Below are 24290 nucleotides of genomic sequence, written 5' to 3'. Positions count from 1 at the left end.
AGCCACCTACTCCACCCTTACGGGCAGCCACCTAACCCCCGGGGAAGAAACCAGAACCGTAATGGGACTGGACGGAATTCCCCGGAACTGCCCCCTTTCCAAACCTGCAAACGTCTCGGTTGGACCCCTATCTGTAAACCATACTTTCCTCTTAACCTCTAGCCCTGTTAACCTCTTGGGGAGGGATCTGCTCTGCAAATTAAACGCCACTATACAATGCGGTCAAGAAGGCATTTACTTACACATGCCGGATGAATCAATTTTTAATTTCCAAGGAGTTTTACAAGAAGCCCTAAATCCAGATATCGACCTCCCACCTGAACTTCTGAAAAATGTTTCTCCTTCTCTATGGGGAACCGAGTCAACCTCCGTAGGACTCTTAAAATCAGCGACCCCAGTTAGAGTGAACTACAGACAAGATTTGCCTTTCCCTTGCACTAAGCAATACCCGCTTCCCCCTGAGGCAGTACAAGGACTAACCCCTATGATCGACGAATTCTTGAAGATGGGAGTTCTGGTCCCATGCGCTTCCCCTTGCAACACCCCTCTCCTCCCTGTCAAAAAGCCCAATACAAACCCGGTCAAATGGCGCTTGGTGCAAGACCTCAGGCTTGTCAACTCCTTTGTCATTCCCCGACATGCCGTGGTCGCCAACCCACATCATCTCCTAAGCACCATACCGGAGGGAACTACAGTTTACTCAGTCATAGACCTATGCTCTGCCTTCTTCAGTATTCCTGTAGACCCCAAAAGCCAATTCCTGTTTGCCTTCACTTGGCAGACAGGGCAACTAACGTGGACCCGGTTACCCCAGGGGTATGTGGAATCCCCTGCAATTTTTTCATCTATCCTACACCAAGATTTGGCAGATGTGACCCTACCGGGAGGCTCTGCCCTGAGGCTTTACGTAGATGACATCTTACTCTGTGGGCGGGACTTAGACTCTTGCAGAAACGACACCATAGCCCTCCTGAACATATTAGCAGACAAAGGACATAAGGTGTCTCCGAAAAAGATACAGTATTGCAAAGAGGAAGTCAAATACCTTGGTCATATCCTGGGGAAAGGCACCCGTGCCCTGACCACAGATCGGATCGAGACAATAACAAAACTACCCCTGCCAAAAACTAAGAGACAGCTCAGAGGTTTTATTGGAATGAGCGGATTCTGCCGAGCTTGGATTCCCCGCTACGGAGAATTCACCCGTCCCCTCACAGCAATGACGCACGAGGATGCCCCAGACCAGCTACAGTGGTCTGCGGAGGCGCTTGAAGCGTTTGAATCCATAAAGAGGGAACTTAGATCAGCACCCGCTCTTGGACTCCCGGACTACAGACTACCCTTTACTTTATATGTGCATGAAAATAGAGGAGTAGCCTCTGGCGTCCTTACCCAACCATTCCAAGGGAAAAACAGACCTGTCGCTTATTACAGCCTTCAACTTGACACTACGGTCTTAGGGAATGTGGGATGTCTCAGAGCGGTAGCAGCGGCAGCACTGCTCCTTGAGAAAGCACAAGAGACAGTTTTAGGGCACGATCTAACTGTAAACGTCCCCCACGCTGTCGCTACCCTACTTAGCCTGCAAGGTTGCCAACGATTCACTATTCAACGCCTGAATAAATACGAAGCTATTCTCCTCAGCCCATCCAATGTCACTATAAAACGAGTAAACTCCCTAAACCCTGCGACCCTCCTTCCCCTCCCGGACGACGGCACCCCGCATCATGATTGTTCCCAAATAGTCCGTCACCTAGAGAAACCCAGGGAGGACCTCGATTATCTCCCGCTAACCGACCCTGACCTCGTTCTATACACGGATGGGAGCTCCAAAGTTGTGGGAGGGGAACGGAAAAGTGGATACGCCGTAGTCACTGATAATAGGACCCTAGAGGCACGACCCGTCAATGCAAGATACAGCGCACAGGCTGCTGAACTCATTGCACTAATTAGAGCATGCGAACTGGGAGCAGGACAGAAAATCACAATCTACACAGACTCAAAGTATTGCTTCGGGTTAGTACATGCAACCGGGCAGATCTGGTTGCAGAGGGGTTTCTTGACTGCGGCAGGTACTCAAATTGCACATGCCCCCCTAGTGCAACGTCTCATGGACTCCATACACCTTCCCGAAGCTATTGCAGTAGTCCATTGCAAGGCACATACCAAAGGGAAGGACCCCATCTCAATAGGAAATAGATGTGCTGACCGCGCAGCGCAAGAAGCAGCCCTACAACCCTTATCCACAGATAATGAATTCCAGGGGCCCCAAATTCCATCAGATGTGAACTTCGCCGAAATGTACCAGACAGCAACCCCAGAGGAGATCAAGGGATGGGAGGAACAAGGAGCCCATTTAGACCAAGGGGTTTGGTACTTTCCTGATAAAAGACTTATAATGCCCAGACTGTGGGTACCTAAACATTTGAGAATTCTGCACCAACTTACCCACTGGGGAAGAGAAAAACTCATTGACACAATGCAACGCTGTTGGTATGCTCCAGGTTTAGCTCTTGCCGCTAAAACGGTTGTAAAGAATTGTCACACATGCCAGAGCTTTAATCCAAAGCATACCGCCAGATGCCCATCCGGAGCTAGACCATGGGCTTTTGTTCCATTCGAAAGCCTTCAAATAGATTTTATAGACCTACCCCCTTGCCAAGGCTATAAGCATGCTCTGGTAATCATTGATCAATTGACTGGGTGGATAGAATGTTTTCCCACTCGCAGAACAACTGCACACATTGTTGCAAAAACTCTGATTCAAGAAATCATACCCCGCTTTGGAGTGCCTAGACATATAGACAGCGATAGGGGTTCACACTTCACTTCAGACATAATCCGACAAGTCTCCACTGCCCTAGGGATCAAATGGAAATTACATACCCCATACCATCCTCCTTCCTCGGGACAAGTCGAACGAATGAACCAGCAACTTAAATTACAGCTAGGAAAACTTTGCAAAGAATCCGGCATCAAATGGGTAAATGCCCTTCCATTAGTTTTGCATAATTTGAGAGCCTGCCCACGCGGAAAACTGAAACTATCTCCCTACGAATTACTATTCGGCCGACCCTCCCCTGTATATAACACCAGATTTCCGACATCAGAACTAGAAGTAGGCGAGTCAGAATTAACTAAATACGTAATACAACTCCAAAAGCAACTCATAACTCTCCACAGGTACGCAGCCTCAGGCCAAAACATCCCTCTAGATGAAAACATCCACCCGTACCAACCAGGCGATTGGATACTAGCAAAAACTTACCAAAAGGTACCCCTACAGCCCACTTGGGAGGGCCCCTACCAAGTACTTTTAACCACTCCAACTTCCGTTAAGGTAGCAGAAAAGACAGCCTGGTTGCACCACACCCGCTGCAAACCCGCCTCTCCACCCGAGCCCACAGTGGACGACTCGCCCTACGATACACCCGCCCGACCAGCAGACGACGACAACAGCATCGACGAGGACCAACAGACCGGACCAGATCGGGGCACGAATCGGGCCCAACAGACCGGACCAGATCGGGGCACAAATCGGGCCCAACAGACCGGACCAGATCGGGGCACGAACCGAGCCCAACAGACCGGACCTGACACATCGAGCCATTGGACCTCTGAAATAATCACGGCCAACGACCACGACCAACCCCCAATTCGACTCAAACTCCGAAAACATACGCCCGCCGTTTGACAGCTCCGCAGTTTGACAGCTCAGTTTGACAGCTCCGCCGTTTGACAGCTCCGCAGTTTGACAGCTCAGTTTGACAGCTCCGCCGTTTGACAGCTCCGCAGTTTGACAGCTCAGTTTGACAGCTCCGCCGTTTGAAAGCTCCGCAGTTTGACAGCTCAGTTTGACAGCTCCAGTCTTCAGCTCCGCAGTTTGACAGTTTCGTTTGACGGCCACCATACACAATGGCAATTACCATACCCACCCTGCTCGCCCTTTCTATCACCTCTACCTTAGCACAACACACCATAACCACCCACGGCTCATGCCCAGGATTGCAAATGGAATACAAATATCTGGACTTTGGAATTGTTGATATGGTGAAAAGGGGAACACCGGACCGCCTGGGGGATTTCGATTTCTGCTTACCCGAAACCCGTGTTCTCCTTCGACATACCATATTACCGACACTTGCCACTCACCAAACTTGGGAACTTTTTATACGCTCGCCCTCTTACACGCCACTTGGCAAACTCATCCTCACCAAAGATGACTCTTGGAACCGAGCCCACTGCCTCAATGGTTCCTACGTACTCTTCTCTGATGGTACCCCTCAACAACCCTTGAACTGGTCACTTCTTGACAATGGCGGTGGTGAGTCAGTTTACACTGACAGAAATCACCCCACAGACCATCTGATTCATGGATTTTACTGCCAACGCGTGGACTCCGCTCCCCGCCAAACCATCCTACAGGGAGTTTGCCTCCGAAGGTACTGCTGCGTCTGGGACATCGGACTCGCCTCCGATTGGGACGGGAAAGCGTACCTCGAAGGCTGGCACCACTCAGTTACACCCCCAGCGGAATGGGACACTACTGGACCCCAAAGATGTGGAGGTCTCACCACAAACCTCACCTACCTACTCCGCCAAGATCCACTTCACCCCGCGGGTACCGCACCTCGACAAAGGGGGGAACTGTCAGTATCCGAAAACTCCAACAATAATGACTTTTTGTCCACTTGGCATTCCAACACCTATGTGAAATTAATCTCTCAAATTGCAAGACAGACAACAACCAAGGAGTGCTGGATCTGTGCCAACGCTCCCGCACACCTTCACAGTGGCATACCATTTCTAGGAGTACCTCTCACCCTGCAACAACATCTCTCCGCTGACGTGCGATCCTGGAACCTGACCGCTGTGAACTTGACCCACCAGTACATCTACCTAACCGGACCTACAGCAGGTGACCTTTGCCGGAAGTTCAGTGGGAACGACAAAATTATCGGCGAGAGCACCTGTAAGTACACCATTGACATTACCTTAAATGGCAAAATTACCCTATGGCACCAAGGCAACCCCTCTATCCACCCCACCTTAACGTCTGCATGGAAACGCGTTATGACCTTGCCCGACTCCTGGAGCCCCTCCCCGGTTACCCAGTGCTTCTTCCGCACCTTCCTCACCGGCCGCATAGACTCATGCTTACAAGGATTGTTCTGGGTTTGTGGCCACCGCGGCTACGTATGGGCCAGTCCCCACTCCCGCGGCACTTGTTACCTTGGCCTAATCTTACCTGGAGTCCGCGTCACTCAAGACCTACCCCCCGGGAGGAGGCGGAACAAAAGGGCAAAAGACTTGTCACAACTCTCTGACGTAGCCGCCAACAGCGAGACTTATGGCCGGGCTCTTTTCCCTGCGTACGGAGCCGGCTCCAACCACGTTGATATCCTTAAATTAACGGACATCTTACTAAATTTCATGGAAGAATCCAATGCGGCCACTCAGTCTATCCTGACGGAATTAACGGAAGTCAGGCAGACCGCGATACAGAACCGCCTTGCTTTGGACTACGTTCTTGCCTCGACAGGAGGCGTTTGTGCCCTTGTCGGAACCGAGTGCTGCACCCACGTGTCCGACCAAACCCTTAATATTACCGGACACCTCAACAACATTCATAGATTAACAGACGAGCTTAAAGACATCCAACACGAAGGGCTGTCAGACACCCAGTTGTGGAGCTGGCTGCCTGGCACAGGCTGGATAAAACAACTTCTAGGGAACGGACTCCTCATCCTCATTACTGTAACCATTTGCGTTGCTGTCTTCTGCTGCACTATCCACTGTTTCCCGGTGTGCCGTCAAACCTGCGGCTCTTGCCTTCCAACCCATCGCCCGCGACTAGCAACCACCTATGGACCATCAGCACCCGGAACCCGGTCGAACCTCACCGAAATGGGACCCCTGAAGGACTTCCGCAGCCCAGACCCTAGGTATGACATATCAGACTTTTATTGATTGTGCGGAGAGAAGGATTGCGCGGTTTACCTACCTTCGCAATCTTATCTCCGAAGGGGGGAACTGTCACCGGAAACCACCCCCCCCACATTTGTCACGTGTATTACACAAGCACCACACTCACACGTACACGCATCTCCCCCCCCAGCCCTGGAGATGTCCCTTTAGAGGGTCACCTTCCCAAAAGCCTTCCGTAAATAAGGAAGCGCTAGCCTGACGGCTTTCCACTCTAGCGCTCCGCATCGTCCTATTCTTAACGTGGGTAGACCTGGCGACTGAACTCTGGATCACTCGACAGCCGCTTCAACCAATGAGCATTAGCGAACAGCGCCCCTGGTGGCGACTGCGCTGGTACTGCAGCCGCCATTCGGTGTGTCCCTGTTTGACAGCTCACTGATACAACGTTTCCGAATTCACTCAACCGTGACTAATCCAATCAAGAGCTTGCTACATTGTTTCCTGAACTTGGGGTTGGTTTGAACTTCAAAGTATTCGCCGTTTTATATTCGTTAAAAATCAACCGTACGACGGATTTTTATCGGACCACTTTTATTTTACTACATATCCAAAGGACTACCAAAGGGGGGTGACATGACGCTGGGTAACCATAATCTCCTGACCGAGCAGTCACGTACACAGCGATTCCCCCCCGGCTGGCGTGATTACCTTGATAGCCATCGTGATGAGTCCAGACAGGAGACTATCAAGAACACAATCAAGCTGCACCTTTTAGTGTATTCCACCCAGACTTGTACAAAGGACACTGACCGGATTCCCCTCAGGGGGCAGGAAACTTCACCCTTCTCCTTTTGTTCTTGAAATTGACTCATGTGGGGAGGAGGCAGGAGGCTCCGGCCAGGTGTCAGGACACTCGGATTACCTGTGTAGCCCCTCCTCGACTCCTCCTAATTTTAATGTAATCATGATGTAGATGTGATGTAATTCTGGGGGTGTAGTTTGGGGATTAGTAACTAATAAAAGTTAGGGTCTTCTTTTGTTCGGGGCTTCCATTTTGCTTCACCTCGTGGGCGGTGGGAGCCCTGTCGCGACAGTCTTTCTTCTAATAAAGACCAAGCCTACTGGCTGCTGTTTTGCTCTGACTTGCTCTGGTTGGTGTCTCTGTTTGTCCAAGGGAGCCCTCGGATTTGTCCGGTAACATGATGTATGGAAGTGAGAGCTGGACCATAAAGAAGGCTGAGCACCGAAGAATTGATGCTTTTGAATTATGGTGCTGGAGGAGACTCTTGAGAGTCCCAGGACTGCAAGAAGATCAAACCGATCCATTCTGAAGGAAATCAGCCCTGAGTGCTCACTGGAAGGACAGAACCTGAAGCTGAGGCTCCAAGACTTTGGCCACCTCATGAGAAGAGAAGATTCCCTGGAAAAGACCTTGGTGTTGGGAAAGATGGAGGGCACAAGGAGAAGGGGACGACAGAGGACGAGATGGTGGGACAGTGTTCTCGAAGCTACCAGCATGAGTTTGACCAAGCTGCGGGAGGCAGAGGAAGACAGGAGTGCCTGGTGTGCTCTGGTCCAGGGGGTCACAAAGAGGCTCAACGACTAAACAACAACAACATGGTGTTGACCTGGAGTGCCTTTGGAAATCTTGTCACAAGAGGAGCATAAAGCTCACGGCTGGAGTTGTTAAAGGGTCTACATGCCTGGTGTTCTTAAGAACACAACAGATTTAGGACATGTGGAAGAGCTATACTTGGATGGCTTCCATGGCGCCACCCGAGAAGGCCGGGCAGCCGGAGCATCAGAGTGGCCTCTCCGAGAGCCCCACGCTCCTGCCAGGGCTGTCCTCCTTCCAGAGCAACTTTGCCCGCAGCCCAGACCCAAAAGGAGCCCCTCCGACCAGCCTCTCCAGCGCAGGGCCAGGGCAGCGGGAGGGGTGCCCTGTCTCCAGGGACCAAGGAGCAGGTGGGGGTGGGTGGTGCGCAGGCAAGCAGAGCCATGGGGGTACTTCCTAGCCGGGGGTCTGCTCCCCCACTTTGCTCTCCAAAGACAGGAACCCATCCCTGGGGGCGTCTCTTGGCTGGCAAGGAAAGTCCCCTGCTGCCAGAATCCCTCTGGAAAGAAGCTTCTGCCAGACAGAGCAGACCAGGCTCAGCTCCATCACAGGGGTGGGACTAGATGGCCCTTGTTCTCTCCCAGCCTGACCCCACCTTCTGCTCTCTTGCTGACTCTCCTGCAAGACAGGAGCAGGTGCAGCCTCCGCTCTCCCCCCCCCCCATGGAGCCTCTCCCCTTCGCCCCCCTCCCTGCTGGTCCCCTCTGGGATTAGGGGAGGAGGGTTTCCCCCAAGACATTTCCAGAGACATTTCCTCAAGACTTCAGAGATCGGTCAGAAAAAAGGTGTGGTCTCAGGTAGAACCGGAGCTGCCGGCGGGTCCAAGAGACAGCTGGGGGTTCTGGGGGGCTCACTGACCCCTCCGCTGAAGCCCCCCTTCCCTGGGTCCTGAATGCCATTGGGACTTCTTAGGAATCTCTAAAGTTTCACAATATGGAGCTGTTTCCAAACGTATGTGGCAGAATGCCCGTGTGGGTGAGAGGGGGGCTCCGTGGGGCAGAAGCAGGAGGGGCGGGCTCGGGCTCTCGGCTTGGCAAGGGTTAAAGGGAGCAGAGCTGGATTCCGAGAGAGGACAGGAAGTGAAGGGGAAGCGGAGGTCCTCCGTGGCTAACGCCCCCCCCCCCGTCCCTTCCTGCTTGCTTCTCTCTCCGTTGCAGAAGCCCCTCCTGGACTCGGGTGAGTCTCCTCTCTCCGCCCCCCGAGGGTGCCGTGGGGAGAAGGGGGTCCCGGGGGGGCGGGGGGTCCCTGCTCAGATCATGCCGGGGGGGGGGGAGACCCGCAAGTCGGGGGCGGAGGCTCCTCCCTCGTCCTCTGGCCAAGCCAGAGTCTGCAGCTCGGTTGGGGAGGGGGCTTGGGGTCAAGGAAAAGCGGGCAGGCAAAGAAACCCCCTTCAGAGGGAGGACAAGAGAGGCTGCAGCCAGAGGGGAAGATCCCCACGTGGAGGGGGGGGGCAGGGAGAAGACAAGCCCGTCTGCATCTGCAGCAGCCCAAGCGGACCCCTTCCTGTGTCCCCCGATGCAACAACACCCGTCTCTCCCCTATTCGGACTAAACGATAGACGAACTGATGTGAAAGCAGATTTCAGATCTATCCTCAGGAAATGCTAAGCAAGGATAGAAGACTCCTTCTCCCAACCTTCTCGGACCAATGAGGAGGGCTTATCAGTCATGCGGTGCCTTGTACTACTAACAGAGGACACAAAACGCATTGAATCCTTTTTGGCAGACGGTAATCAAAGTCTTACCATCCTGAAAGGTACTTGTAAAACCTTCTGGGGAAAATCTGGCAGAGAGTCTGTGGGATTTGATAAACAAGAATTGGAAATTGGTGCCATCTCTATCAAGCTACCCTAAGCCTTTGGAAACCTTGTCACAGGAGGAGCATAAAGCTCACCTCTGTAGTTGTTAAAGGGTCTACATGCCTGGTGTTCTTAAGAACCCAACAGATTTAGGACATGTGGAAGATCTATACTTGGATGGCTTCCATGCCAGGGTGGGGACCACATACGGCCTCGGTCCAGTATACCTGAAGGAGCGTCTCCACCCCCATCATTCTGCCCGGACGCTGAGGTCCAGCTCCTAGGGCCTTCTGGCAGTTCCCTCACTGTGAGAAGCAAAGCTACAGGGAACCAGGCAGAGGGCCTTCTTGGTGGTGGCGCCCGCCCTGTGGAACGCTCTTCCAGCAGATGTCAAAGCGATAAACAACTACCTGACATTCAGAAGACATCTTAAGGCAGCCCTGTTCAGGGAAGTTTTTAATGTGTGATATTTTACTGTATTTTTGGTTTCTATGGAAGCCGCCCAGAGTGGCTGGGGAGGCCCAGCCAGATGGGCGGGGTATAAATAATAAATTATTATTATTATTATTATTATTATTATTATTATTATTATTATTTGAGGCTGGAGACTTGTGAAGATGGTGTATAAACACAGACAATATCTAAGGAGTGGTGTATTAGTCTCAAGATTATTCCGAAATGTGGCATCACCTGCTCCTCTGCTTCCACATTCAGCAACACCTCCAGAAAGTCCTCAGTCCAAGGCAGACCATCCTGCTTTAGTTGACAAAGATTCTGCAGGTGACAAGCCTGACTAGCCAGCTGGCCTGGACCCCAAGGAACCCCCTGACTCAGACAGCCCTGGGTCCTTGCTCTTGAGGAATCTGGGGAAGGACCTTATTGACAGAACTGAAAAGAATGGATTAGACTCCTGTGCTCTGCCACAAGAAGCCCAGAATGAAATACTCTCCAGATTTGACCTCTGACGTTCCTGCCTGATAAGTTGGAAGGAGGAACAGAAAGGCTCATGCAAGCCCACCAGATATACCACCGTGAGCTGAATTTACGGGCTAAAAAGCTACGCTCCCCCACCATCAGCAGGTTACTGAACCCTCTTTCCTACCATTTGGAGATGAAAAGCTTCCCCAAAGATTTGGTCCCCATGCGAGAAGCAAATAGGGCCACAATATCTGCCTGGCTTGCAATGAGAGAGCTCAAAGAGTGTGAACTGGGCTCTGCATACAAAGCACCTAGCAAGGGGACACCTACATGTAATAGCTACTCATCTGTTTTCTGCCCATGCTCTGGGGTTGCAGTTTTCAGGCTTGGGGACAGGACGGTGACTGGTTTTGGCACCAAGCTCTGTCCAAAAGCCCCACTGAGTTCAAGGAGATGTACTCTCAGGTCACTACTGTGCAGACCCTGCCAGCCTTAGGAAGTGGGATGAGGAGCAACCAGAGGTAATGAGACCCACTGAAGAGGTTTAGAAATGGGGCTTCTGTTGGGAAGGGGCTGCCCCATTTGTGCTTCTCCAGGGGCAGGAAAATATCTAGGGCAGGAGAATCCCTGCAGGGCCTCTGAGGCTCCCTTTGCTTCTTCCTCTCCCAGAACCCTGCAGCTTCTTTTGGCTCCTTGACTCTTCAGGAAGGATGAAAGGGACAGATCCTGCAGAGCTAGCGAGGATGGAAAGGGGGAGATGGACGGTTGACCTGGTCAGGTTGTCTCCCGCATTCCTCCCCACAACCTCTGAGCGTTCCCTCCCAATGACCTCCGAGAGATCTGGTGAGTCCCAGGGGAGTGGAGATGGGGACCTGGATGGATGGAGAGTGGAAGAGGGGAAGCTCTCTGGCCAGAAATGAGAAAAAGCAGGGATTTTGCTGTGGAAGCTGTGGATGGGCCCCCCAACATATTGGGAGGCTTCCCCTCCAGCCAGAAAATCCCTGCAGGGCCTCTGAGGCTCCCTTTGCTTCTTCCTCTCTCCCAGGACCCTGCAGCTCATTTTGGCTCCTTGACTCCTCGGGAAGGATGAAAGGGACAGATTCTGCAAACCTAGTGAGGATGGAAGGGGGAAGGTGGACGGTTGACCTGGTCAGGTTGTCTCCTGCATTGCTCCCCACAACTTCTGAGCGCTCCCTCCCAGGGACCTCCAAGAGATCTGGTGAGTTCCGGGGGAGGGGAGATGGGGACCTGGAGGGATGGAGGGTGAAGAGGGGAAGCTCTCTGGCCAGAAATGAGATAAAGCAGGGATTTTGCTGTGGATGGGGCCCCCAACATATTGGGAAGCTTCCCCTCCAGCCAGAAAATCCCTGCAGGGCCTCTGAGGCTAGATGGGGACATGGATGGATGGAGCCAGAGAGGTATCTGGCCTTGCTCAGATTGGGGGGGTGGGGGGAGCTAGGCAGCCGGATGGAAGTGCCGGACCAGTGTCCTGCCTTGGTAATGGACTGGATGAGAGCCAACAAACTGAAGCTCAGTCCAGATAAGACTGGGGCATTGTTAGTTAGGGGTTCCCTAGACCCTGATGTTGGGAAAGATGGAGGGCACAAGGAGAAGGGGACGACAGAGGAGGAGATGGTGGGACAGTGTTCTCGAAGCTACCAGCATGAGTTTGACCAAACTGCGGGAGGCAGTGGAAGACAGGAGTGCCTGGCGGGCTCTGGTCCAGGGGGTCACAAAGACAGTCTTCAGACATGACTAAACGACTCAACAACAACAAGACCAGATGGCTGGGAGGTCACCTGCTCCTGATGGGGTTACACTTCCTCTGAAGGAGAGGTTCGTAGCCTGGGGGTCCTCCTGGATCCTTTGCTGTCGCTTGAGGCTCGGGTGGCCTCGGTGGCTCAGAGTGCCTTCCATCAGTTTTGCCTGGTGGCCCAGCTCCGCCCCTCTCTGGACAGGGAGAGCCTAACTGCTGTTCCCTATGCTCTGGTAACCTCAAGGTTAGATTACTGCAATGCATTATACATAGAACTGCCTCTGAAGACGGTTCAGAAACTTCAGCTGGTGCAGCATTCAGCGGCCAGGTTGCTTAGCGGAGCAAGACGGTTTGAGAGGCTTACACCAATCCTGGTCCAACTGCACTGGCTACCAGTTAGTTTTTGGACCCAATTCAAAGTGCTGGCTTTGACCTATAGAGCCTTAAATGGCTCAGGACTGCAATACCTCAAGGACCGCCTCTTTCCATATGAACCCACCCGGACCCTGAGATCATCTTCTGAGGCCCTTCTTTGTGTGCCTCCTCCTCAAGAGGTCCAGAGGGTGACAACACGAGAGCGGGGCCTTCTCTGCAGTGGCCCCCCATCTATGGAATGCTCTCCCCAGGGAAATTCGCCTGGTGCCTTCATTATACACCTTTAGGCACCAGGGAAGAATGTTCCCCTTTAACCAGGCCTTTGGTTAAAACATCCAACACCAACAGTCTTTTAAAATGTGGCTTTGGGGGGGTATTGCTTTTCCTTTGATTTTGTATGCTGTGATCTTGTTTGTGAACCGCTCTGAGACCACCTGGTATAGGGGAGTATATAAATTGAAATTATTATTATTTAAAAAATAAAACCAGTACCTTGATCTGAATGCCCTACCAATGTCTGACTGTTTACAAATCCATTGTGCAGCACTAGAAGCCATGACTCTTTAAAGTAACCTGATCCTTATTTCAAGATTGATTGCAAATGGTGCCTCCATGTGTTGCCTTTTTCTTTTCTTTTTTGGAATATATTTTTTTAAAAAAACCCTAAATTTTATTTACAAATAATAACAATACACCAAAACAAAAAAGAAACAAATTCAAGTCTTACAGATTAAAACACAAAACAAAGAATGAAAGAAAATAAAATAAAAATAAAAATAAAAGAAACGTAGATAGATAAGAAAAAAGACAGACATATTCCCAAATTTCCTAATCTCCGGGCATGTCCACCACATATGGTAGAAGGTTCCGTTTTGTTTCATACACCTCCAGCACTTATTGTTGTGTGTTTTGTTCATTTTGGCCAGCCTTTCTGGTGCCAAGTACCACCTATGATACATTTTCATATAATTTTCTCTTATTAAATAACATGCTGTGAAGTTTGTTTTTTGTCCATAATTTTCCCCATTCTTTGCATTCTATTGTATGGCCTAGATCCTGTTCCGAATTTTTGATGGCATTTCCCTTTTCTTCTTTTTCTGGTTGTCCGTTCTGTAACAATTTGTAGATTTTTGATATAGTCTTTTGATTATTGTATAATATTTCCATTTCCTATACCGATTTTTTTTTTATCAAAACCCTTTGACTTTTTATCCTTCTCAAACGTTGCTGTTAGATGGTAATATACTAGCCAATTCATAGAATCATACAATCATAGAGTTGGAAGAGACCACAAGGGCCATCGAGTCCAATCCCCTGCCAAGCAGGAAACACCATCAGAGCACTCCTGACATATGGTTGTCAAGCCTCTGCTTAAAGACCTCCAAAGAAGGAGACTCCACCACACTCCTTGGCAGCAAATTCCACTGTCGAACAGCTTTTACTGTCAGGAAGTTCTTCCTAATGTTTAGGTGGAATCTTCTTTCTTGTAGTTTGGATCCATTGCTCCGTGTCCGCTTCTCTGGAGCAGCAGAAAACAACATTTCTCCCTCCTTTATGTGACATCCTTTTATATATTTGACATCCTTTTATATATCACCCCACTCTGTTTAAATTCTTCAAATTTTTTCACTTTCTGGCGATAATTTATCTCCTCCTCGAGTTCCCTATATGTTAGCCAATTGTCTTTCATGTTGTTTCTATGGATATTTGGAATAACTTTTTATTGCTTTTAAAAACAAAGATCATAGCAATAATAAATGATACAAATATGTAGACTGTGTCTTCTCATGTCATTTGTATATCTCAAAAATAGCAGAATAAATTTGCAGGAATATCTATAAGAGGCATGTCCAAGGAATGCTGTGATCACCAATAGTCAGCATGGATTTCTGAAAAATAAGTCATGTCAGACGAACCTGATCTCGTTTTTTGACAGAATTACAAGCCTGGTAGATGAAGGGAACGCAGTGGATGTAGCCTACCTTGATTTCAGCAAGGTATTTGACAAGGTGCCCCATGATATTCTTGTAAAGAAGCTGGTAAAATGCAGTCTTGACTATGCTACCACTCAGTGGATTTGTAACTGGCTGACTGACCAAACCCAAAGGGTGCTCATCAATGGTTCCTCTTCATCCTGGAGAAGAGTGACTAGTGGGGTGCCACAGGGTTCTGTCTTGGGCCCGGTCTTATTCAACATCTTTATCAACGACTTGGATGATGGACTCAAGGGCATCCTGATCAAATTTGCAGATGACACTAAACTGGGAGGGGTGGCTAACACCCCAGAGGACAGGATCACACTTCAAAACGACCTTGACAGATTAGAGAACTGGGCCAAAACAAACAAGATGAATTTTAATAGGGAGAAATGTAAAGTATTGCACTTGGGCAAAAAAAAAATGAGAGGCACAAATACAAGATGGGTGACACCTGGCTTGAGAGCAGTACATGTGAAAAGGATCTAGGAGTCTTGGTTGACCACAAACTTGACATGAGCCAACAGTGTGATGCGGCAGCTAAAAAAGCCAATGCAATTCTGGGCTGCATCAATAGGAGTATAGCATCTAGATCAAGGGAAGTAATAGTGCCACTGTATTCTGTTCTGGTCAGACCTCACCTGGAGTACTGTGTCCAGTTCTGGGCACCACAGTTCAAGAAAGACACTGACAAACTGGAACGTGTCCAGAGGAGGGCAACCAAAATGGTCAAAGGCCTGGAAGTGATGCCTTATGAGGAATGGCTAAGGGAGCTGGGCATGTTTATCCTGGAGAAGAGGAGGTTAAGGGGTGATATGATAGCCATGTTCAAATATATAAAAGGGTGTCACATAGAGGAGGGAGAAAGGTTGTTTTCTGCTGCTCCAGAGAAGCGGACACAGTACGGACACGGAGCAATGGATCCAAACTACAAGAAAGAAGATTCCACCTAAACATTAGGAAGAACTTCCTGACAGTAAGAGCTGTTCGACAGTGGAATTTGCTGCCAAGGAGTGTGGTGGAGTCCCCTTCTTTGGAGGTCTTTAAGCAGAGGCTTGACAACCATATGTCAGGAGTGCTCTGATGGTGTTTCCTGCTTGGCAAGGGGTTGGACTCGATGGCCCTTGTGGTCTCTTCCAACTCTATGATTCTATGATTCCAACACGTCGATAGTGATCGATCCATTGGTCGTGGGATGAATGTTCATAGATTGCGGCCTCCCCTCTGCTGGAGATGTGCCTGAGGGGCTGTTGCAGCAACACCACGTGTGGGCCCAGCCAGGGAAGCAACCGCCAAGCTCCTCTCACAGGGGGGGATGTTTTGCCGCTGCGCATGCCTGGCATGTCAGGGGAAGCAGTCTGAGTGCCCCCCGCCCCCTCAGGAGAAGAAGCCCCCACCTCCCCTACACCCATCCCTGGGTGGTAGATCACTGCCAGTTTTTATATTGGATCGTAGATCACAGCCGACTTCAAGTTGGACATGCCTGATCTATATAATATGTGGTTCATCTTTAGTAGTCAGTGTATGAGTTTTGGGTTCATGTAATGGTTTAAACGGAAACAAAAAAGGGGAAACAGGAGAGAACAGAGAACATTGAACATCACATCGCCGAATGCCTAGTCAGGAGCTCTTGTGGCTGTTGTGCTTAGATTATGTGTGAGTAATAGTCATTTTCCCTGGTCTCATCGTGAACATGGGAGGGGGGTTCAAAGTGAAGAAGGTAATTTACGTATAAATTTAAATTTGGACCAACCAGATTGAGGTAACTGCTGATGGGGGCAAGTGCAGGTGAAGATGTTGCTGTTTGTTTTATAGACAAGGCGTGGACGTTGCTGGATCCTGACCAAAGAGTTCTGCATAAGGAAGTCAAGGAGAAGAATTGTGGGATCATGGACTCTCTCGGTAAAACTCCCTATTGGGTCATAAGATCAGTTTTGAAACTCCATACATATCTCTGTGATGAACCTCCACTATTTGGATGGAGACCAACAGCATCTGAGATGCTAACATCCCCGCCGTGAGCCCTGAATGGAGGGATATTGTAATGGTTCTAGGGGTTGCTCGTGCGTAAGCCAGTGCTTATCTCCCCAGCTGGGTGCAAACACCTGGCTGGGTTGCCTAAGTGAACCTCATCTGTCCGGACAGCCACTCACCCATGGCTGACTCAATCGCTGGCAGAATCCGTCAGTGGGCGTTTCTTAAACTTCTTCCAGCAAAGAAGCTCTTTGACGCCTAGTCTCCTCCTACTCTCTCTGCGCGAAAGCCTTCTGCGCAAGCAGGGCGTGGGCAGCGGAGGACCCCTACTCTCCCCGCTGGTCCCAGGCAAGGAGCCTCGCCACTTCCCCCATCTGCCCCCCTTCTCCACTGGTGCTATGCTGATTCTCTTCCCCAGAAGATGGGCTGCTCCTTCCGATCCCTGGACGCCCTCTGGAATCCCTCTAGCTTTTGCTCTCTCCCTCCGGCACTGATGGCAGTTCCCTGACAGATATCAACTCTTTCCTCTCTGAATTTTCTTTGTCTAGTCATTCCTTTTTAAGCAATGACCAGGCTTGTCTGAACCTCCCTGGTCTTTTTAAATGTCGGCCTCAGAGCTTTAAGGGAAGTTGAATTAAATTCTGTCAGGTTTGTGGTTTTTCCTTCTGTTTGCCTTTGATTAACCAAAGAGATGACTGACCTTGGAGATGGAGTGGATTCCAGGATTGAGCCAAACAAAATTTATCCCAGATAAAAACCAGCAATATGTCAGTAAATACCAGCCAACAAAGGCAGTGAAAAGTATAGTAAGGCCCCACATCAAACTCTTCAGTTTTTCCTCTATCACAAACATTCATTAACTTTGTTCAATAATGTGGAGCTTCATCTCTTCCTGAGGCTCTAATTAGCTTCTCTCTTCATTGCAGATGTTGATGAATTGGAAGGGAAGAACAAGGGGGACCACAAGAGAATCCACATAGCGGAGAAGTCAAATAAATATTCAGAGTGTGGAAAGAACGTCTGTCAGAGCTCCCAGTCCACCTCCCATCAAGGAAACAGCTTCATTCAGAGTAATAGCCTCACTTCACATGAAAGAACTCACAGTGGAGAGAAATTGTATCAGTGCAGAGAATGTGGAAAGAGCTTCAGTCGAAAGGATCATCTCACTTCCCATCAAAGAATTCATTCGGGGGAGAAACCCTATCAGTGCTTCGAATGTGGAAAGAGCTTCAGTCGGAAAGATAGTCTCACTTCCCATCAAAGAATTCATGCAGGGGAGAAATCCTTTCAGTGCTTGCAATGTGGAAAGAGCTTCAAACACAGTCAGAATCTCACTTCCCATCAAAGAATTCATACAGGGGAGAAACCCTATCAGTGCTTTGAATGTGGGAAGAGCTTCAGTCAAAGCGGCCATCTCACTTCCCATCAAAGAATTCATACTGGGGAGAAACCCTATCAGTGCTTCCAATGTGGGAAGAACTTTGGTCAGAAAGCCCATCTTCTTTCCCACCAAAAAATTCATACAGGGGGGAAACCATATCAGTGCGTGGAATGTGGGAAGAGCTTCAATCACAGCTCACATCTCACTTCCCATCAAAGAATTCATACAGGGGAGAAACCCTATCAGTGCTTCCAATGTGGAAAGAGCTTCAGTCGGAAAGATAGTCTCACTTCCCATCAAAGAATTCATGCAGGGGAGAAATCCTTTCAGTGCTTGGAATGTGGAAAGAGCTTCAAACACAGTCAGAATCTCACTTCCCATCAAAGAATTCATACAGGGGAGAAACCCTATCAGTGCTTTGAATGTGGGAAGAGCTTTCGTCAGCGTAGTGATCTCACTTCCCATCAAAGAATTCATACAGGGGAGAAACCCTATCAGTGCTTTGAATGTGGGAAGAGCTTTCGTCAGAGTAGTGATCTCACTTCCCATCAAAGAATTCATACAGGGGAGAAACCATATCATTGCTTGGAATGTGGAAAGAGATTCAAACACAGTCACAGTCTCACTTCCCATCAAAGAATTCATACAGGGGAGAAACCATATCATTGCTTGGAATGTGGAAAGAGCTTCAGTCGGAAAGATTGTCTCACTTCCCATCAAAGAATTCATACAGAAGGAAAACCAAAAAAGAAAAATAATATAGCAAAAATTATTAAACAACCCTCACAAAACACAATTGTATAGAAAAGAGAAGGGGGGAGAATAACTAAAAATACCCTTTATCATATTTGTATCGTATGATTCATCAACACATAGGAAGGCAAGCTCCCCAGCTCTCCCCTGGGTGCCCCCCCTCTTCTCCCCATCTCCCACCCTGAGAGATCCTTCCTTCCCTGCGTTCCTTGCAGGTCCCTCCCACCTCCAACTCTCCTCTTCCTATGTGTGTCCTTAATTCAAAATAAAAGAATCTTAATATAAAAATTACAAAAGAATACGAAAAGGAAACTCCCATCTCCCTGTCTGAAAATCATCTGTTGCAACAATTATTCAGAATATGCACTCCAGAATAAACCCAGCTGTACTTGGTATCCAGCCTTTCCCCTCCTCTTCAGCAAGATGACCCTTTCCCTACATTTCCCTCCCTAGCCAAACCTTCAAATCCTAACAACACAGACAGTGCAATATGACTCTTATAATGATAGTCTCATAATCCAAATTAGTATTTCTCCAGCTTCTAGGTCCAGTTTTTATAAAGCCTTATTAAAACTGTTACAACAAATCTCAGCCAAGTCACAATCCAAAATTATGGTCTCTCTTAATGTTCATCCAATCCTGCTTCCTCTTTTCCTAATCTTTGGACATCCACTGGGGATGGGGAAGAAGGCATCTTCATTCCCTTTCATCGAACGAGACCATAACTTGCGCCAACAGTTTCAGGAGCTGCATTGCATCCCCTTTTGCTGGCTGTACATTTTTCTCTGCCAATCATTCCCGCACCAGCTCAGCCCAACCTCGTCTTTCCATGGGGCTCTTTCTTTCTCCTCCTGTTCTTCCCTCGCCTGCTCAACACAACCTTCTGCCTCTCCCAGCGACTCCTTCCCAACGACTCCTGGCTTATGACCCTCGCATTCCCCTCCGTCTCTTTTTCTGGGTCTTCAGTGCGAAGGCGCTCCATGTCTGGATGGAGAGCAGAGCTGCAGAAGCTTCTTTGGAGTGGATGCATCTGGTTCCCAATAAATCACGCAGAGGCAAAGTTAATTGGTAAAAGAAGAACTTTCGACTAAAGGTTTTTCAGCTTTGTTACTGAAAAATTCAGGAAACTTAGCAGACCTGAAAGAAAGAGAAACCATCCCACAGAGCTCTCAGATTTATCTTTCTACCTCAGCGTGACCTTTGTATTTCAATAAAAGCCTATCTTTCCACTTGGAGACTTCCTCCTTTTCTTTTGGGTTTCTTTGTGGGTAACCTCCAGTCTAGCAACCTTTTTTTGAATTTCTCCTACATATACATGACTGGGTTTAAAAATAAATAAATCTGAAAGTGATTTAAAATTACTGGTAGAAACAACTCTTTAAAACATTCAAAAAATGAATTGGCAATACATTTTAAAACAGATTATTTTCTTACCATGAAGTTCAGTTTACAGATGGTTGGGGGGGTGTATTCCAAAGCAGAGCCCATCTTTTCAAAGGATCCTTATTCATCTTGGGAATGTCTACCTGTGATCCCATTTCTACAGCTCAAAGAAACACCATGGAGGTGGCCGGAGCCTGAAAGGCGAAAGCCTTGGCCTCGAACGCAGGACTCAGGGACGCTTCCCCCATGGAGACCTGGGACCCCTTCTCCTGAAGGGACCTCCAAGGAGGAAGCCAGGGCGGATCGGTCCCTGGGGAGCGATTCCTAGACTCATCTGGAAAGTGCCATATCATGTTCCTTTCCCCACCTGAGCTCCATTTCGGGTTCCCCCTTCTGCACCCCAAGGTTCCTCCAAGGCCCTGCAGGGGATTCAGGCTGGGGGGGCGACTGTCTCTTCCTCTGGCCATTGCAGCCCCCAGGAAGCCTTGGGAGAAAGGCAGGAGACCCTCAGCAGACAACAGCCAAGCTCGGTTCTTCTCCAAAATGGCTTCCTCTTCTGAGGCCGCTTGCCTGGCCGCTCCCAATGGAGAAGCCTCCTCTGCGGGGCAACATGGCGAGGAGAGAGGCTGCCCTGCGGAGGCCAAGCCATCATGGCAGGAAGGCGGCTGAAATCTTTACAATTTTACAATATGCAGAGAATTCTAAGTATGGGAAAACCAGAGAGGGGAGCTGAGGGAAGTCCGGGGGGGAGGGGGGATGGGTTCTTTTCTGGAGAGGGGGGAGGGGGAAAATAATGGGGGAAATTAAGGTTGATATGTTTTATTGATAAAATGTTATGTTGCAATTCCTAATAAAATTTTATTTTAAAAAATGTTCAGAAATATATTTAAATATGAATACTTGGGGGATTTTTTAAATTCAAATGAGGCAACAGGGCAGAAAGGACTTAGGAACGAACACATGCAAAAGTGACTTACGGGAAATAGACTCTTCATTCAAGTTTGGCAGGTTTTGAAAGAATGCAAAAGAAACTGCACAGGCGGGTGAAACTGGATGTGGGCGGGGATTTCGCATATTACAAGGAATGGTTTCTCTTTGGAAAAGCCTTCAGCTTTCTTCGCGGAAATGTTACACACCCTTCAGAATTTCTCTGATGACAATAGGGATGTCCTATTCAAGAAGAAGAAGAAGTTTACTATTTATACTGCTCCCAACTGACTGGATTGCCACTTTCGGCAGCTTCCAACATATAGTAAAACATAATAAAACATTACTTCTAGTAGCACCTTATAGACCAGCTAAGTTTGTTCTTGGTATGAGCTTCCGTGTGCATGCACACTTCTTCAGATAGACTGAAACAGAAGTCACCAGACCCTTATATATAGGGAGAGGGTGGGGAAGGTTCACCCATTCCCAGCACCCTTCTGAATAATCCCCCATTACCCCCAGACTTAATTAGCTTTTGACACATCACAGGAAGCACCAGCTGGGCTTTAATAGCTTTTGACACATGTTGATTCCAGTGGGTTAGAAGCATCTAGTACACAGCTCAGATACACACATGGGTCTAGCATTCAGTTTTAAAACACAAGCCTTAATTAAATTCTAACACTAGCTGGATCCAGAATTTAGGGTGTCTTGCACCCACCAACTCATAACAATAGTTTCCTATTTACATAACCAAACCATGTAAGTAATGTGACTGGTTATGCATTGCCAAAATAGGGTACCAATTTGCACATGCAGCCCTCCAGGCCTCTCTACCTGAAGTTGAAGGGGAATGAGGGGAGAAATCTATACCATTAGTCTTCAGATATTAACAGGGCAGCCCTTGTCCTTCCTCTCCCACTGAAACAGACTCCCCACTAAAATCCCTTTAGTGTTCACCACTTTGGGGTCACAACCACCCATATAGCCCCAACTCCCCAATAGCCACAGTTTTAGCCTGTTAATTGGAACTTTCCCTCAAAAAACCTATTTGTTCTTGGTGTGACAAATACCTTTTTCCGAGCACGAGAGTCTAACCCAGAGCTTTCCAAACTGTGTGTCGCTGCTCATTAGTGTGTCGCTTGCAGTGTGAAGTTGTGTCACACAAATGCTCCCCATGCTTCTCCCAGGGCTGGAAAGGGGTTAGTTTAACCTCCGGTTTGCTAGTAAAACTGAATTACTGTGTTGCGAAATGATGCATGTCTACAAAGGGTGTCACCAACTTGGAAAGTTTGGAAAGCTCTGGTCTAACCCTGGAACTTCCTTATTTCAAAGGGGAGTTTTGGTAACCAAGATATATATCCCGGTTATCTTCAATCACTGCATAATTATACCTAGTGCACCATTACCTCCCCAAAAGTCCCAGAAAATGTGAATTCCTGTTTCCTTCCTTCCTTCTTTTCTCATTCCAGTCTTGCTACACTTCTTTTTCTTTTTCTCCGCTGCTACATATTTTGTTTCTCAACAAATGCTTTCCTTGCCATTTGGCAGGAGTGACTGCTGAACTCCCAGCATCAGAGTTATCTTTTGATAAAGGGTGGTATATAAATAGAATATAATAACAATAATAAACTATTCATTTATTAGTCTTTAAGGTGCCACATTGTCTCCCTGCTTATTTAACTTATATGCAGAATTCATCATGCGAAAGGCTGGGCTGGATGAATCCCTAGCCGGAATTAAGATTGCCGGAAGAAATACCAACAACCTCAGATATGCAGATGACACAACCTTGATGACAGAAAGTGAGGAGGAATTAAAGAACCTCTTAATGAGGGTGAAAGAGGAGAGCACAAAATCAAAAGCTCAACATCAAAAAAATGAAGATCATGGCCACTGGTCCCCTCACCTCCTGGCAAATAGAAGGGGAAGAAGAAATGGAGGCAGTGAGAGATTTTACTTTCTTGGGCTCCATGATCACTGCAGATGGTGACAGCAGCCACGAAATTAAAAGACGTCTGCTTCTTGGGAGAAAAGCAATGACAAACCTAGACAGCATCTTAAAAAGCAGAGACATCACCTTGCCAACAAAGGTCCGTATAGTTAAAGCCATGGTTTTCCCAGTAGTGATGTATGGAAGTGAGAGCTGGACCATAAAGAAGGCTGATCGCCGAAGAATTGATGCTTTTGAATTCTGGTGCTGGAGGAGACTCTTGAGAGTCCCATGGATTGCAAGACGATCAAACCTCTCCATTCTTAAGGAAATCAGCCCTGAGTGCTCACTGAAAGGCCAGATCCTGAAGCTGAGGCTCCAATATTTTGGCCACCTCATGAGAAGAGAAGACTTCCTGGGAAAGACCCTAATGTTGGGAAAGATGGAGGACACAAGGAGAAGGGGACGACAGAGGACGAGATGGTGGGACAGTGTTCTCGAAGCTACCAGCATGAGTTTGACCAACCTGCGGGAGGCAGTGGAAGACAGAAGTGCCTGGCGTGCTCTGGTCCATGGGGTCACAAAGAGTTGGACTAAACGACTAAACAACAACAACAATTACATACATTCTATATCTTTAAGTGTACACATGCTGCCTGTTTTGATCTCTTCAATTGAAAATGATAAATGAATGTTGAGATATTTCCTAAGTTGCACACTGTTATCATATATCAAACCAAAATTGCACCATGTGTCTGTTTTTTTGCAGGGGGTGGGGTTCCTGTCAATACTTATCCCCCTCCCCATGTGTTATAATAATAAATTTTATTCGTATCCCACCCTCCCCAGCCAAAGCCGGGCTCAGAGCTGCTAACATCATATAAATAAGTCCATATGCATAATACAATCAATCAATCAAAATTAAGATACATCCCCCAATTAATTCAAACAATTAAAACTAAAACTAAAACTGGACAAGTGGAAATCTTCAGATTAAAATTGGAAGCGGTTAATACTCGCCAAGACCAGCTGTTTCCACTGATATTATAAGGACCTATTAGTGGGCTGGGCACCTCCTTTGCCCTTGTTCTTATACAAAGAGAAAATGAGTCAGGCTGAACCCTGACCAAAGGCCTGGCGGAACAGCTCCGTCTTGCAGGCCCTGCGGAAAGATGTCAAATCTCGCAGGGCCCTGGTCTCTTGGGGAAGAGTGTTCCACTAAAAAGGCCCTGGCTCTGGTCGAGGCCAGTCTGATCTCCCTGGGGCCCAGAATCTTCAGGGTGTTATTATTTGCAGACTTTAAAGTCCTCCGTGGGACAGAACAGGAGAGGCAGTCTTGTAGGTACGAGGGTCCTAGGCCGTGAAGGGCTGTAATTAAAACCAGCACCTTAAACCTGATCCTGTACTCCACCGGGAGCCAGTGCAGCTGGTATAGCACTGGGTGAATGTGATCTCGCAGTGTGCTGGTCCCGGGGGTAGGTACCGTGGGTGTAAGCAGAGTCCACACGAAGAGGGGCGAGGTCCAAGGCGGAGAGCCGGGCGGGGAACAGGAACGCTGGAACAGGAGGCTGAGC

General features: G+C 48.5%; 2 protein-coding genes across 6 annotated transcripts in view; one reads left to right on the top strand and one right to left on the bottom strand.

Annotated features, from left to right (window-relative positions):
• The window catches only part of LOC309381128 (vomeronasal type-2 receptor 26-like), a 65296-nt gene extending 42767 nt beyond the window's left edge, over nucleotides 1-22529 (bottom strand). The window contains exons 1-3 of one of the 3 annotated variants that reach the window (XR_014173299.1): nucleotides 21857-22529; nucleotides 20834-21026; nucleotides 18673-18727 (exon numbers count right to left, since the gene is read on the bottom strand). Coding sequence is in view for 1 of the 3 variants with exons in the window: in XM_081931662.1 (XP_081787788.1) it covers nucleotides 20834-20851 (18 nt within the window). In the remaining 2 variants the exon portion in view is untranslated. Of the gene's footprint in view, nucleotides 1-18672; nucleotides 18728-20833; nucleotides 21027-21856 lie in introns of those variants that run through there. The other 2 variants (XM_081931662.1, XM_081931663.1) reach the window with 2 other exon arrangements.
• Nucleotides 9195-18530, top strand: LOC309353179 (uncharacterized protein). 3 transcript variants are annotated; one of them, XM_081882428.1, is made up of 5 exons: nucleotides 9195-9297; nucleotides 10928-11101; nucleotides 11304-11477; nucleotides 16181-16267; nucleotides 17266-18530. In XM_081882428.1, the coding sequence occupies exons 1-5, from the start codon at nucleotides 9210-9212 to the stop codon at nucleotides 18522-18524; spliced, it is 1782 nt and encodes a 593-aa protein (XP_081738554.1). In that variant the 5' UTR covers nucleotides 9195-9209; the 3' UTR covers nucleotides 18525-18530. The 3 variants fall into 3 exon arrangements, with proteins under 3 accessions (XP_081738554.1, XP_081738555.1, XP_081738556.1); XM_081882429.1 differs by lacking the exon at nucleotides 16181-16267; XM_081882430.1 differs by lacking the exons at nucleotides 11304-11477; nucleotides 16181-16267.
• Nucleotides 22530-24290: the final 1761 nt, after the last annotated feature.

Source organism: Podarcis melisellensis (assembly GCF_964234715.1).
Source record: "Podarcis melisellensis genome assembly, chromosome: 12".
In the NCBI taxonomy this organism is placed as follows: Eukaryota; Metazoa; Chordata; class Lepidosauria; order Squamata; family Lacertidae; genus Podarcis; species Podarcis melisellensis.
The sequence above is the reverse complement of the archived record's forward strand: the minus strand, read 5'-3'. Positions and strand labels throughout refer to the sequence as shown.

Coding starts and splice junctions, on each gene's coding strand:
- LOC309353179 (XM_081882428.1), top strand. CDS start 9,210: ATGCGGTGCCTTGTACTACTAACAGAGGACACAAAACGCATTGAATCC. Junction 9,298..10,927: donor AAGTCTTACCATCCTGAAAG/GTACTTGTAAAA, acceptor TTCCTCTCCCAG/AACCCTGCAGCTTCTTTTGG. Junction 16,268..17,265: donor TGGGATCATGGACTCTCTCG/GTAAAACTCCCT, acceptor TCTTCATTGCAG/ATGTTGATGAATTGGAAGGG.